Raw genomic sequence first — 13,999 nt, 5'->3', positions numbered from 1 at the left:
TTTTATTCCTTCTCATCAATCTACACACAATACCCCAAAATGACTAAGCAAAAACAGTTTTTGTCTTCTGACATTTTATTTAGAAAAATAAAAAACGGAAATATCACATTTACATAAGTATTCAGACCCTTTGCTATGAGACTCAAAATTGAGCTCAGGTGCATCCTGTTTCCATTGATCATCCTTGAGATGATTGGAATCCACCTGTGGTAAATTTAATTGATTGGACATGATTTGAGAAGGCACACACCTGTCTATATAAGGTCCCACAGTTGATAGTGCATGTCAGAGCAAAATCCAAGCCATGAGTTCAAAGGAATTGTCCGTAGAGCTCAGAGAGAGGATTGTGTCGAGGCACAGATCTGGGGAAGGGTACCAAACAATTTCTGCAGCATTGAAGGGCCCCAAGAACACAGTGGCCTCCATCATTCTTAATTGAAAGAAGTTTGGAACTGCCAAGACTCTTCCTAGAGCTGGCTTCACAGCCAAACTGAGCAATCACGGGAGAAGGGCATTGGTCAGTGAGGTCACTCTGACAGAGCTCCAGAGTTTTTCTGAAGAGATAGGAGAACCTTCCAGAAGGACAACAATCTCTGCAGCACGCCACCAATCAGGACTATTGAAGAGTGGCCAGACGGAAGCCACTCCTCAGAAAAAGGCACATGACAGCCCGCTTTGAGTTTGTAAAAAGGCACCTAAAGGACTATCAGACCATGAGAAACAACATTCTCTGGTCTGATGAAACCAAGATGGAACTCTTTGGCCTGAATGCCAAGCATCACGTCTGGAGGAAACTTGGCACCATACCTACGGTGAAGCATGGTGATGGCAGCATCATGCTGTGGGGATGTTTTTCAGTGGCAGGGACTGGGAGACTAGTCAGGATCGAGGGAAAGATGAACAAAGCAAAGTACAGCGAGACTCTTGATGAAAACCTGCTCCAGAACGCACAGAAACTCAGACTGGGGCGAAGGTTCACCTTTTAACATGACAACGACCCTAAGCACACAGGCAAGACGACGCAGGAGTGGCTTCGGGACAAGTCTCTGAATGTCCGGAGAAGTCTCTGAATGCCAGGCAATTTATAAAGTTGATCTCCACTATAAAAATCTAGACATCTAGAAATTATCTCATATTTCTTTGAGACTAACATGTAGTTTTCAACAGCGGAGATTTGTATACACCTTGCTGTCTGTCTCTCCGACATTTGCAACATCGAATTTTAATATTTAATCAATCTCCAGCTGTCCCATAGTAATGAACATCTCAGGACGGGAGACAGACAGGCAGCGTTTCTCAGCCAGTTGAAATCATGAATCAGCTGGCATCATTTTTATGGATATATATACAAAGAAATGTCAATTGAAAAAAGGAAAAATGAAACGAAGTGCTAATAATTTGCAGTCTTTACAGCTTCAGTTTTTGAAGTGAGTGTGTCAGCGGTGTTGATGGCTAGCTCCTCTGAACAACAGTGTCCTGACGAGAGAGCACATATTCTATGCCAGGCGAAATCGCGCCTCATTAGCTCACTGTTATGGATTTATCCAAATAAATGTCACTAGAAAACAGCTTATGTAAAGGCAGCTACTTTGTTGTTGTTCTGGCTGCGCTGTTTGACGTGACTAAATTAGTCGTAGTTGGCTAACTGGCAAACAAGTGATAACATTTAGATCGAACGACTTAGTCTCTGGCAACCGAACCGATAAAACGAACGACCAGCCGGCTTGGGTAGCAACCCTAGAATTTGTGTCGGGACTATATCTTGTGGAAGGATGCAATAGTATGAATAAATTCATCAAAACAACGTTTTTAATGAAAATGTCAATCATTATTATTATTATTTGAATATGTTAGTAACCCTTTGTATAAAAGTGATAATGCCCTTGAAGCCGGTGTTTGCAGGATATATTGGCACGGTTTGCCGGCCCTCGACCCATGCCATATATCTTCCAAACACAGGCTTCAAGGGCATTATCACTTAAATAATGCCCGCTCTAGAATGCCCTTCAAGCCAATCAGAAAGGAGGATTCAACAATGCCATGGTATAAGTGGAGTAATTGCATGTGCATGTTCAGCGTGGTTAGATATGTTTATTTTGTTTGCCTGTCCCTCAGAGGATGCAGGATGGTACTTCCCCAGTGTAAAGAGGGACCCTGGCCGTTACCTGCAGCCCTGCTCAGAGTCCGTCAAGACCTGGCTGAGGAGCATGAAGAGTGCTGGGAAGGTCCTCCTGCTGATCACCAGCTCCCACAGTGACTACTGCAGGCTCATCTGTGACCACATCCTGGGGTGAGTTCGTAGAGGGAATCGGTCTGGAGACCAGACCAGAGACCACACACACTGCACTGACTGCACCCAGCCAGGTCCTAGGGCCCAGGCCAAGACCCAGCCTGCCTGTCTACCACCATGTACCAACACTGCTTTTGACCAAATGACACACTAGTCCCTATATAATGCACTACTTTGGTCAAAAGTAGTGTACTATTTAGGGAATAGGGTGCCATTTGGGATACACAGCTTAAAACACACCTCACTGGGGCCAGGCACTAACCAAACTGGTTGAGCCCCAAGAAGAGAATACCAGTCAGGGCTAAAGTCCAGACTTTTTTAATGGTTTTATGATGAGCCCCGACTGGTTTCAGCCCTACTGGCTCTTCTCCCGCAACCCACATTGCGTACAGCTCCCACATGCCTCTATCCCTCATTCCTTCAGTCAACCCCGGTTTTATATGGCTGTCCTGGGTTACAATCACCATCACACACCACTCGCACCCTGGTCAGCTAGCCTGCTGACCAGCACACCTTCTCACCACTGTGCACTGTCAGCTCTCATTCCCACTCAGCCCAGCAGAGATACAACAGCACATTAAACTAGTAAGTCTTCCTATAACTTCGCCTGACCATATGCAATGGTGATGTTATATGCAATGGTGATGTTTGTCCTAGCCGGCTCTCCATAGACTCATTATTACTAGCCAGCTGTGGGCTGACCTAGACCAGAGGACTGGACTGTGTCAGTATCACTGGTGCCTCCCTCTCTCTCTGCAGTGTACACTATGTGGTCTAGGGTTATTATTCTAGCCTAAACCCTCTTACACACTCGGTCAGGAGGCAAGAGGACGACTCGCGGAAAGCAGACTGGTGCTGTGGCTGAATAGAATGCCTTAGTGAAGTGTCTCTGCCCATTATCTAAACAGACACACTCACACGTCACCAGGATTACTTCACAGTGGAGAACTTGATCATGAGTATTAATCCATCCAAGGCCATAGCCCAGCTAAAGTAAGATTTGATGCCCATCTGGTAAGAAACCAACCACACAGATGATCTATTCTTCTGCTCCACTCTGCTAGTATAGCTGACCGTTATGGAGAGTTAGACTCAGGGGAGAGAGTCAAGTCAACCGTTTGTTCTGAATGTCTACTAGGTCTCCGGGGACCTATATGGGCCAGACTTTCCCCCACAGCCATTTCCTGTCAAACAGCCTGGCCTGGCTCGGCCCAGTCTCTGTTGTTCCTCTCCCCCAACCCCCCCCCCCCCGGTCTCTCCTCCGCCCCCTTTCCTTCTCGCGACCTTTAACCCTCCGACATATGTCACCTCCCAAGGAGCCGCCACGTCAGGTGGGAGCCCGACTGTGTGTGTGCAATATAGTGTGTTCAGAGAATCAGTTTACAAGGCCTGAGGACGCCTGATTTATGCTGCGATAACAGAGGCGAGGAAATCGCGCAGGCTGCGTCTTGTCCGTGTGGTAGCTCTGGGATAAGCTTTGCTTTGTTCTGCTGTACGGGCTGACCTGCATGCTAATCCTCCTGTGTGTTGTGTTGTTGTCTACAGTAGCTGTTGTGGTAGGACAATGTCTGGCTTCACAGTCAACAGACTCAGACGTGTGACTCTTTCTCCTGCAGCCCCAGGCTGGAGTCAATGAACTATATGCATTTCAACACCTCTATAATGCATAGGCACTCCCCAGTGAAGAATGCCCTCTCTCCTGATCTGACTTCTGTTTTCTGTCCGGAAGAACAACTCGTTTCTCCTGCCCTCTTAAAAGCCCACGCTTCTCTCAGTAGAGCAGTCTGGCAACTGTAGCCCTGCGGGCTGTGGGCCAGGGACAGAGAACAGTCAGAAGTGTCACAACAAGACCAGGGCTGCCAGTCAGGCCTCTACCAACCAGGACCCATGGTCTGCTCCAGGAGTATCTAGGTGACTCCTTGGCATGGCCAGCCGTGGGACACAGCAAGATGAAACCATAAGTCTACAACAGATATTTTTATACTTCCCTGCTATGCTTTTTGCTGGCTAGAATAGGATGTAGTGATAAAGTTATGCGATGTCAAGAATATGTTTGACCAGCTCCTAAGGCTGTAACACTTGGATATGTAACTCTGAGACTGATGAGGTCCTGCATGTCTTAGGCCTCGCTTTAGAACGGTGAGGTTTATATCAGAAGGCAGTGCTCTGAATGATCCTGGGCTTTGCCTCAGCTCAATGTCGCCATCTGTCCACGTAGGGCTGCAGTGAGAGGTCTCTCTCAAAGTGTAACCCCAGTCAGCCCTAGCCAGGCCAGGGAGCAACAAACACCAGTCCACCCAGCCGCATTGCTCTGATCTGGAGAAGAGCTCCAGATAAAGGAGACCGGATGCAACCCTGGTCTGTATGTCTGCTAGCTAGTGCTTGGAGCTGGACGCTGATGCTAACCTAGTGTTAATAATCACTATGAGTGTATGTGTTTGTCTTCTTTGGTCGGTTTTGAGTTTATTTCTCTTGGGGAAATGTTGATATTGTTCCCTAACATTTCCCTCCATACCCTTTCCATAAATGCACGGTTTATGATTGACTGTTTTTCATCAGCTCCCTAATGTTTAGTTCAAGCAATGTATTTTTTATTTTCTTGTGCTAAACAAATCCAGTTGGATGGCGTCCAAACTTTGACCTTACACTAAGCCTGTATTTGTTTGTAATAATCAGATGGATCGTTTCTCATTGGCTATTGCAGGAAGGACTGGGAGGAGCTGTTTGACATCATCATCACCAATGCCTTGAAGCCTGGGTTCTTCTCCCTGGTGCCCCAACAGAGGCCCTTCAGGACTCTAGGTGAGTTCCTGCCAGCCTGCCTATCTGAATGTCTGCCTTTTCACACAAGATACCCGATGTACAGTACACTTTACACAAACACTAAGCACTGTGGAACAGCCCTTTGCCTTCATCAAAAAGAGCATTGCAGGGCTGTAGATTTTACACCCCAGTGGGATCTCATGATGGTGATTACTGAAACTTATCGTGGGGGGCAGGTCTCAGGTTGGACTCATTGGCAGTCAGGATTGTTAGTCTCCATATAGTGATGTTAACACACCAGGTTCCCTTTATCCAACAGTCAGGAGATAAAGCTGTGTTCAGAGATAAAATACTAGTTCTTCCAACTAGCATGAGTCTTCAGACGTTTAAGGATTTTAAAAATATTTATTTTTATTTAACCTTTATTTAACTAGGCAAGTCAGTGAAGAACAAATTCTTATTTATAATGGCAGCCTAACTCGGCCAGACCCTCCCCTAACCTGGACGACGCTGGGCCAGTTGTGCGCCGCCCTATGGGACTCCCGATCACGGCAGGTTGTGATACAGCCTGGGATCGAACCAGGGTCTGCAGTGACGCCTCTAGCACTGAGATGAAGTGCCTTAGACCGCTGCGCCACTCGGGATAATTAGGAGTACAAAACTAGGGTATTTGGTGCAGTTTCCTGTTGCAGGATCACTTTTCTGATTCTGATAAAAATCAAAATAGTTGTGGAGTTGGAATCCAGAAAAAAAATCCATGCATCTAATAATCTCTCAAAACCCAAGCGTCAAATCACTACTGAAACCAGTAGGATGAACTAGCATCAAGACAGGTGGTGAACATCAAACTACAGATGTAGGATCTTAATTTGAGCCAGTCTGCTACAGCAGGAAAATAATCCTGCAGGGAACAGAAAAAGTGAATTATTTTGTGATTTATAATTTATGGACATTTTTGTAGGGGAAAATCAAGTATGAAATTTCAATATGGGAATTACAAACTTCAGAACCCTTTTTAAACCTCAAAATACACTACAAGTTTAAATGTACTGCATTGCAACAAAGTGATCCTGCAACAGGGTGATCAAATTAAGATCCGACATCTTTTTGTTCATATTAGCTGTCAGTATTTGTAATATGATCTGTGATCCACACATGGTCCCAGTTTTCCTGCTCAGGCAGCTTATATTTAATCCCGACCGGTTCCTGAAGGTGTGCACCGGCTCTGGAATGCTCCCCCATCTGGACTGCGTTCCTGCCAGGAATAACACTGGAGGGAAGCGTTATGTGTGAAACACAATGACCCAGCCGCTCAAATATTCACTCCTCCTCCAGCCCTCGCCACGTTGGCAGATATAGCCTCAGTCAGTGGCGGGTTCTATTCCATACTGGAGAGATATTTGATTAGATTTTCTTATTTCATCCATACAGAGATATTGGCCTCTGGGATATAACAGCACTGTAACAGCACTACTTATGTGCCTCTATTGTAATGTTCTACGTGTTGCTATAGTGATCCTGTTAAGTTGATCAGATAAAGCTGAGTTGACAAGGTCAGTCTAAGTTCAGGAGGAAAAGGCTAGTTTACTATCAGAAGGTCGGAATCTTGTCAACATATACCGTGGGGATCGAAATGATTGACACCCTTGATAAAGATGAGAAAAAAGGACTGTAAAAGAAATAATTAAAGTACTGAGCTATATTGTATGCTCCAAAGAAATGAGGAAACTATATTATTTTATACTAATACAATTGACCAGAGAAAGATATTTTGTTTAACAGGTAATATTTTTTTCTCTCAAAAAGGTAGGGGTCAAAATGATTGACACCCCTGTTTTCAATATCTTTTGATACAGTACTTTACCTTGCAAAGATAATGGCACTGAGACTTTTTCTAAAATGTTTTATGAGATGGAGAACACATTGGGAGGGAACTTAGACCATTCCTTCATCTGCTCATATGGACTCCCCTCTTCAATTCAAACCACAGGTTTTCAATGGGTTCGGAGACTGAGATGTCCATTGCAAAATGTTGATTTTGTGGCCATTTAACCATTTCTTTGTGGATTTTGATGTGTGCTAGGAGTTATTGTCTTGCTGGAAGATCCACTTGCGGCCAAGTCTCAGTCCCGTTATCCTCGCAAGGTGAGGTATTGAAAACGGGTGAAGAAAATATATACTTTTGAGAAAAACTTGTATTTATCGTTAAACAAAATCTCTTTCTCTGAGCAATTGTATTAGTATAAAATAATATAATTTCCCCAAAAACTTTACCATACAATATAGCTCAGTATGTGAATTCCTTATTTTATAGTTTTTTGCTGATCTTTATCAAGGGTGTCAATCATTTCGAACCCCACTGTATGTATATATAGTCCAGTTTAATTTGTTGACATTTGGGCACCTGCTCATTCCATGACATAGTAGACTGACCAGGTGAATCCAGGTGAAAGCTATGGTCCCTTATTGATGTCACTTGTTTAATGTACTTCAATCAGTGTTAAAGAAGGCTTTTTAAGCCTTGAGACAATTGAGACATGGATTGTGCATGTGTGCTATTCAGAGGGTGAACGGGCAAAACAACAAGAACTGCAACGCTGCTGAGTTTTTAACGCTCAACAGTTTCCTGTTTGTATCAAGAATGGTCCACCGCCCAAAGGACATCCAGCCAACTTGACACAGCTGTGGGAAGCATTGGAGTCCACAAAGCCAGCATCCCTGTGGAACGCTTTCGACACCTTGTAGAGTCCATGCCCTGACGAATTGAGGCTGTTCTGAGGGCAAAAGGGGGTGCAACTCAATATTAGGAAGGTGTTCATCTCAATTTAGATATTTTTTCCCAACATCAGCCTCATTTGATGGAGTGGCTCAAATACTGTATGTGTGTCATTGAATGGGTTCCTACACAGGACAGGAGTAGCTACATTATATAATTCATAAGGGCCCAGTTCCTGCCACGTCCCGCACGGCACCCTATTCTCTATATAGTGCACTACTTTTGAACAGAACCCTATGGACCCTGGTCAAAAGTAGTGCACTATATAGGCAGTAGGGTGCCATTTGAGACGTGACCATGGCCTTCAGCAGCCATTTGTCCAGAGGATGCCAGATCTCTCTAAATATTTGCCTGGTTACAGTGAAAATGCCACAGAATTTCACATCCTAATAGGTGACCGGTATTCTTTGTGCGCGCGTGTGTTTCTGTGCTCAGTTTTTCTGGGGTTCCAGAGGCCACATACTTCTCATTCCACTTCCTCTTAAGGTACCTGCATCCTCACAGCTGTTACTGTGTGTGTGTGTGTGTGTGTGTGTGTGTGTGTGTGTGTGTGTGTGTGTGTGTGTGTGTGTGTGTGTGTGTGTGTGTGTGTGTGTGTGTGTGTGTGTGTGTGTGTGTGTGCGCGCGACTGAATCGCACAAACTAAAGTCTGTGCTTTGTCTCTCTCTTCTGCCACAATATTTATAGCATATTTAACCTTAGCGTGAACCTGGTGCAGCCCACTCTGTCAAGGACTGTCTTTTTCTAAAAAAGAAGGTAGAGGTTCTCTTGCTGCTGGTCTTAAGCGCCCATCAGTCTCCTAAAGACTGTTTTCTTCTCCTGTCCAGAAGTGCAGTCACCCACTTCAAAGTGCAGGGTTCCTAAAAGCTGGGCAGCAAAGGGTATACTTAAGCAATAAGGTCTGAGGAGGTGTGGTATATGGTCAGTATACCACAGCTAAGGGCTGTGCCCCTGCACGACGCAACGGGGAGTGCCTGGACACAGCCCTTAGCCGTGGTATATTGATTATATATCACAAACCCCCGAGGTGCCTTATTAGTATTATAAACTGGTTACCCACGTAATTAGAGCAGTAAAAATACATGTCTTGTCATACCCGTGGAATACGGTCTGATATACCATGGCTGTCAGCCAATCAGCATTCAGCGCTCGACCCACCCAGTTTATAATGTACTAAACTCAACAAAAAAAGAAACGTCCTCTCACTGTCAACTGCGTTTATTTTCCGCAACTTAAGGTGTAAATATTTGTATGAACATAACAAGATTCAACAACTGAGACATAAACTGAACAAGTTCCACAGACATGTGACTAACAGAAATTGAATAATGTGTCACTGAACAAAGGGGGGTTCAAAATCAAAAGTAACAGTCAGTATCTGGTGTGGCCACCAGCTGCATTAATTACTGCAGTGCATCTCCTCCTCATGTACTGCACCAGATTTGCCCGTTCTTGCTGTGAGATGTTACCCCACTCTTCCACCAAGGCACCTGCAAGTTCCTGGACATGTCTGGGGGGAATGGCCCTAGCCCTCACCCTCCGATCCAACAGGTCCCTGATGTGCTCAATGGGATTGAGATCCGGGCTCTTCTCTGGCCATGGCAGAACACTGACATTCCTGTCTTGCAGGAAATCACGCACAAAACGAGCAGTATGGCTGGTGGCATTGTCATGCTGGAGGGTCATGTCAGGATGAGCCTGCAGGAAGGGTACCACATGAGGGAGGAGGATGTCTTCCCTGTAATGCACAGCGTTGAGATTGCCTGCAATGACAACAAGCTCAGTCTGATGATGCTGTGACACACTGCCCCAGACCATGACGGACCCTCCAGCTCCAAATCGATCCCGCTCCAGAGTACAGGCCTCGGTGTAACGCTCATTCCTTCGACGATGAACGCGAATCCGACCGTCACCCCTGGTGAGACAAAACCGTGACTCGTCAGTGAAGAGCACATTTTGCCAGTCCTGTCTGGTCCAGCGACGGTGGGTTTGTGCCCATAGGAAACGTTGTTGCCGGTGACAACAAGCCCTTAGTCCAGCCTCTCTCAGCCTATTGCGGACAGTCTGAGCACTGATGGAGGGATTGTACGTTCCTGGTGTATCTTGGGCATTTGTTGTTGCCATCCTGTACCTGTTCCGCAGGTGTGATGTCCGGATGTACCGATCCTATGCAGGTGTTGTTACACGTGGTCTGCCACTGCGAGGACGGACAGCTGATCGTCCTGTCTCCCTGTAGCGCTGTTTTAGGCGTCTCACAGTACGGACATTGCAATTTATTGCCCTGGCCACATCTGCAGTCCTCATGCCTCCTTGTAGCATGCCTAAGGCATGTTCACGCAGATGAGCAGGGATCCTGGGCATTTTTCTTTTGCTGTTTTTCAGAGTCAGTAGAAAGGCCTCTTTAGTGTCCTAAGTTTTCATAACTGTGACCTTAATTTCCTACCGTCTGTAAGCTGTTAGTGTCTTAACGATCGTTCCACAGGTGCATGTTCATTAATTGTTTATGGTTGATTGTTTAACAGTGTTTATCTTTGAAAGACGGGGTCCTGAAAAAGGGAAGTTTCTTTTTTTGCTGAGTTAATTTACTCAATGGAGATTCCAGCTGGCCTAAACCCTAGCTGTTTAACTGAGTTCTGTTTTCAGCTAAACATTAGATTTGTTTTCGAGGAACTTTCTGTGGCCTCCTACCTTGCAGTTTCTAGAGTGTGTGTGTAATGCTCTAGAAGTTGTGTGGTGGTTCACATTCCACCCTCTATCTTGTTTTGGATGTCTTCCAATGCCCCCTTGCTCAAACTGAAGCAGACTGGGGTTATTGCTAAGCAGCAGTCCAACAGCCAAAACCAAAACCCCTCCAATCAACTAGGAATGACTAAGTGAAAAGTGTTTGGCTGTTGTTGAGCGTTAAGACATGAACCATGTACCTGAAATACTTCCATGAGGTCATTGACAGACTTTCTTGTACTGTATGATGTGTGACTTATGTGACTGAGTGCCTGTAAATATTTTTTTTTTTGGGGGGGGGGTCTGCGTTCCTCTTCTCTGAGAAGCTGACACATTGCCTGGTGGCTGAGGGTGTTTCCTAAATGACACCCTATTCCCTATATAGTGCACTATGTTGAACAGAGCCCTTATCAAAAATTGTGCACTACATAGGGAATAAGGTGCCATTTTGGGATGCACTTTGAGACGCGGCTACGCCGGGCCAGACTGAGCCACTGCACCCACAGAGGTATTCGAGGAGGAAGCAGGCTAGCCTTCTTGGGCGTGTCCCAAAGGGCACAATATTCTGTATTATAGTGCACTACTTTTGACCAGGGCCACCTTAATTACTTCATTAGTGTGCTAATACGGTGCCATTTGGGACGCAGCCCATGACTCTGTTTTGACTCCGAGAACTGTTTTTCCCTTGCTGTGCTGATGTAATGGCCGCTGTACTCTGTGTACCAGCAGCAGCAAAGCTAAGAGCAGAACTTAGAAGGAAATAGATATCCAGCCTTAGACCACATGCTGAGACCTAAATATGAACTGTTTAGGAAAAATACTCATGGAAGTAGCTCCAAATAGGCTCATTTCCCCTGTGAAAAAATCTGCCTTTTCAATTATGTATTTTTATCCCTAACATAAGTACTGTATATTGAACTATGGAAATATCCACATGGTTAGAATCCATTTTGCCCTGTCATATTTGTTTGTTGGCCCATCCAATGTTGAGTAATGTGGCGGTGAGGTTTTGAGGTGTGGTTGTGTGTTGAGAGGTGTGGTCGTGTATGTTCGTGTCACTGAGCCGTGTGGTCGAGCCGTGTGGTGACCCTGTGGTAAGGTTGCTCACTTTGTCTTGCAGTCAATGATGTGGAGGAGAGTGAAGGGCTGCCGTCCCTGGACAAGCCTGGCTGGTACTCTCAAGGAAACTGGCCCCACCTCCACCAGCTGCTCAAAACCATGACTGGGAAACCTGAGCCCAAGGTTAGATTTGTTGATTCATTGATTGTTTGTTTGATGGGTTAGTTGATTAATTTCTTGTCTGTACGGAGGAAGTTATGCTCAGCTGCTGAAGTAACTAGCAAACGTTTTACGTGTATCCAAATAACCATCACTTCCATACTATCCTGGGATCTGTGTCTCAATGTTTATCCACAGGACAGTGTGCTTCCGTTCCTGGCAAACGCACAGAGATCGGACGTCCTATATAAATCAGCTCCAGGAGATTTGCACCGGTGTGACGGAGAGGGAAACATGGCCGCGTACACAGCCTATACGATCTCTGGCAGGCAGCTAGCTCGTCTGACTCTGAGACTCTGTTTGTGCTCTGTCTCAGCCTTTGAGGAAAGGCCCTGGCAAGAGCTGTGTCAAGCCCCTTCGAGTGCACCCAGGCATGCTCATCATCCACGTCCTCAGCCTCTCATTCCTTTCCCGCCTCCAAACATCCACCCCTCTGACCCGGCCAGGGGTGCTCAATGCCCCCCTCTGTTATCGGGCCACGTGGAATGCAGTGTCAACCTGCACTTGTGGCAGCTTTAAGGCAGCCACTCTGGGGTGACCTGAGGCGGTCGACATTTTGGGTTCTCTTCACTTTTACCTGATAGGACTTAATGTAGGCCAGTAGGCCGGCTGAATGGGAGGCATTCAGAGCAGATTACAGTCCCATGTAGGTCCCCTGTGGCAGTGAGTACAGGCCTGGCTGCTATGTGTAGGATCACAATTTATACACTGAGCTGCCCAACTCATACAGACTCAGTGAGTCAATGATTGAAACGGGGCTAGTTTTTTACTCAATTAAAGGAGCAGTATAATCCTGCAACAACCGTTTGCTGTGGTCATAAGGCGTTCGCTATACATTGGCAATTTCACATATTCACATTGATTGAAAGATGACATAATTTTTGTAATCCAAAAAAGACAGCATCAGTATATTGCAGTTCAGTTGTGTCCTTACCATTTCATTAGTTTCATATCAGCAGTGTTGCTAAGTAACATGGATTATAGTCCTTATCTCCCTGGCCCTCTCATGTCAGATATGTGATCTCCCCCTCCCTCTTGTCTGTTTGCGTCCCAAATAGCACCCTATTCCCTAAATAGTGCACTACTTCTGACCAGGGCCCTGCTAGTAGTGCACTATGTAGGGAATAGGGTGCCATTTGGGACGCGCACTCTGTCTGTCCCAGTCAGGCCGCACACAGTGGAGCACAATGGGCTCATTAAGCTGTGCTTTCTGGGCTGCTGTGGCTTTTCAGACCTGTTTATCCAGGGGTGGCTTTACCTCTAATCGCTGCTCTGAGTGATGCATTGATAAGTGTAGGGGGCAGTGAACTGGGCTGGGAGTCTCTTGACTGGGTCTAGGGGAAGGGAGGGAGCCACAGGTTGTAGCTACAGTTGAAGTCGGAAGTTTACATACACCTTAGCCAATTACATTTAAACTCAGGTTTTCACAATTCCTGACATTTAATCCTAGTAAAAATTCCCTGTCTTAGGTCAGTTAGGATCACCACTTTATTTTAAGAATGTGAAATGTCAGAATAATAGTCGAGAGAATGATTCATAGCAGCTTTTATTTCTTTCATCACATTCCCAGTGGGTCAGAAGTTTACATACACTCAATTAGTATTTGGTAGCATTGCCTTTAAATTGTTTAACTTAAGTCAAACATTTCGGGTAGCCTTCCATAAGCTTCCCACAATAAGTTTGGTGAATTTTGACCCATTCCTCCTGACAGAGCTGGTGTAACTGAGTCAGGTTTGTAGGACTCTTTGCTCGCACACGCTTTTTCAGTTCTGCCCACAAATTTTCTATGGGATTGAGGTCAGGGCTTTGTGATGGCCACTCCAATACCTTGACTTTGTTGTCCTTAAGCCATTTTGCCACAACTTTGGAAGAATGCTTGGGGTCATTGTCCATTTGGAAGACCCATTTGCGATCAAGCTTTGTTGCTTCAATATATCCACATAATTGTCCTCCATGATGCCATCTATTTTGTGAAGTGCACCAGTCCCCCCTGCAGCAAAGCACCGCCACAACATGATGCTGCCACCCCCGTGCTTCATGGTTGGGATGGTGTTCTTCGGATTGCAAGCCTCCCCTTTTCTCCTCCAAACATGACGATGGTCATTATGGCCAATCAGTTCTATTTTTGTTTCATCAGACCAGAGGACATTTCTCCAAAAAGTACGATCTTT

The 13,999-nt window shown here is 45.6% G+C and overlaps 1 protein-coding gene across 1 annotated transcript in view; it reads left to right on the top strand.

Moving 5' to 3' along the window:
- LOC129824996 (5'-nucleotidase domain-containing protein 1-like) overlaps positions 1–13,999 on the top strand; it is a 53,375-nt gene that overhangs the window by 32,061 nt on the left and 7,315 nt on the right. The window contains exons 7-9 of the mRNA XM_055884621.1: positions 2,116–2,290; positions 4,995–5,092; positions 11,671–11,792. Coding sequence (XP_055740596.1) covers positions 2,116–2,290; positions 4,995–5,092; positions 11,671–11,792 — 395 coding nt within the window. The remainder of the gene's footprint in view (positions 1–2,115; positions 2,291–4,994; positions 5,093–11,670; positions 11,793–13,999) is intronic.

Source organism: Salvelinus fontinalis, chromosome 27 (genome assembly GCF_029448725.1).
Source record: "Salvelinus fontinalis isolate EN_2023a chromosome 27, ASM2944872v1, whole genome shotgun sequence".
Taxonomy (NCBI): domain Eukaryota; kingdom Metazoa; phylum Chordata; class Actinopteri; order Salmoniformes; family Salmonidae; genus Salvelinus; species Salvelinus fontinalis.
The sequence above is the reverse complement of the archived record's forward strand: the minus strand, read 5'-3'. Positions and strand labels throughout refer to the sequence as shown.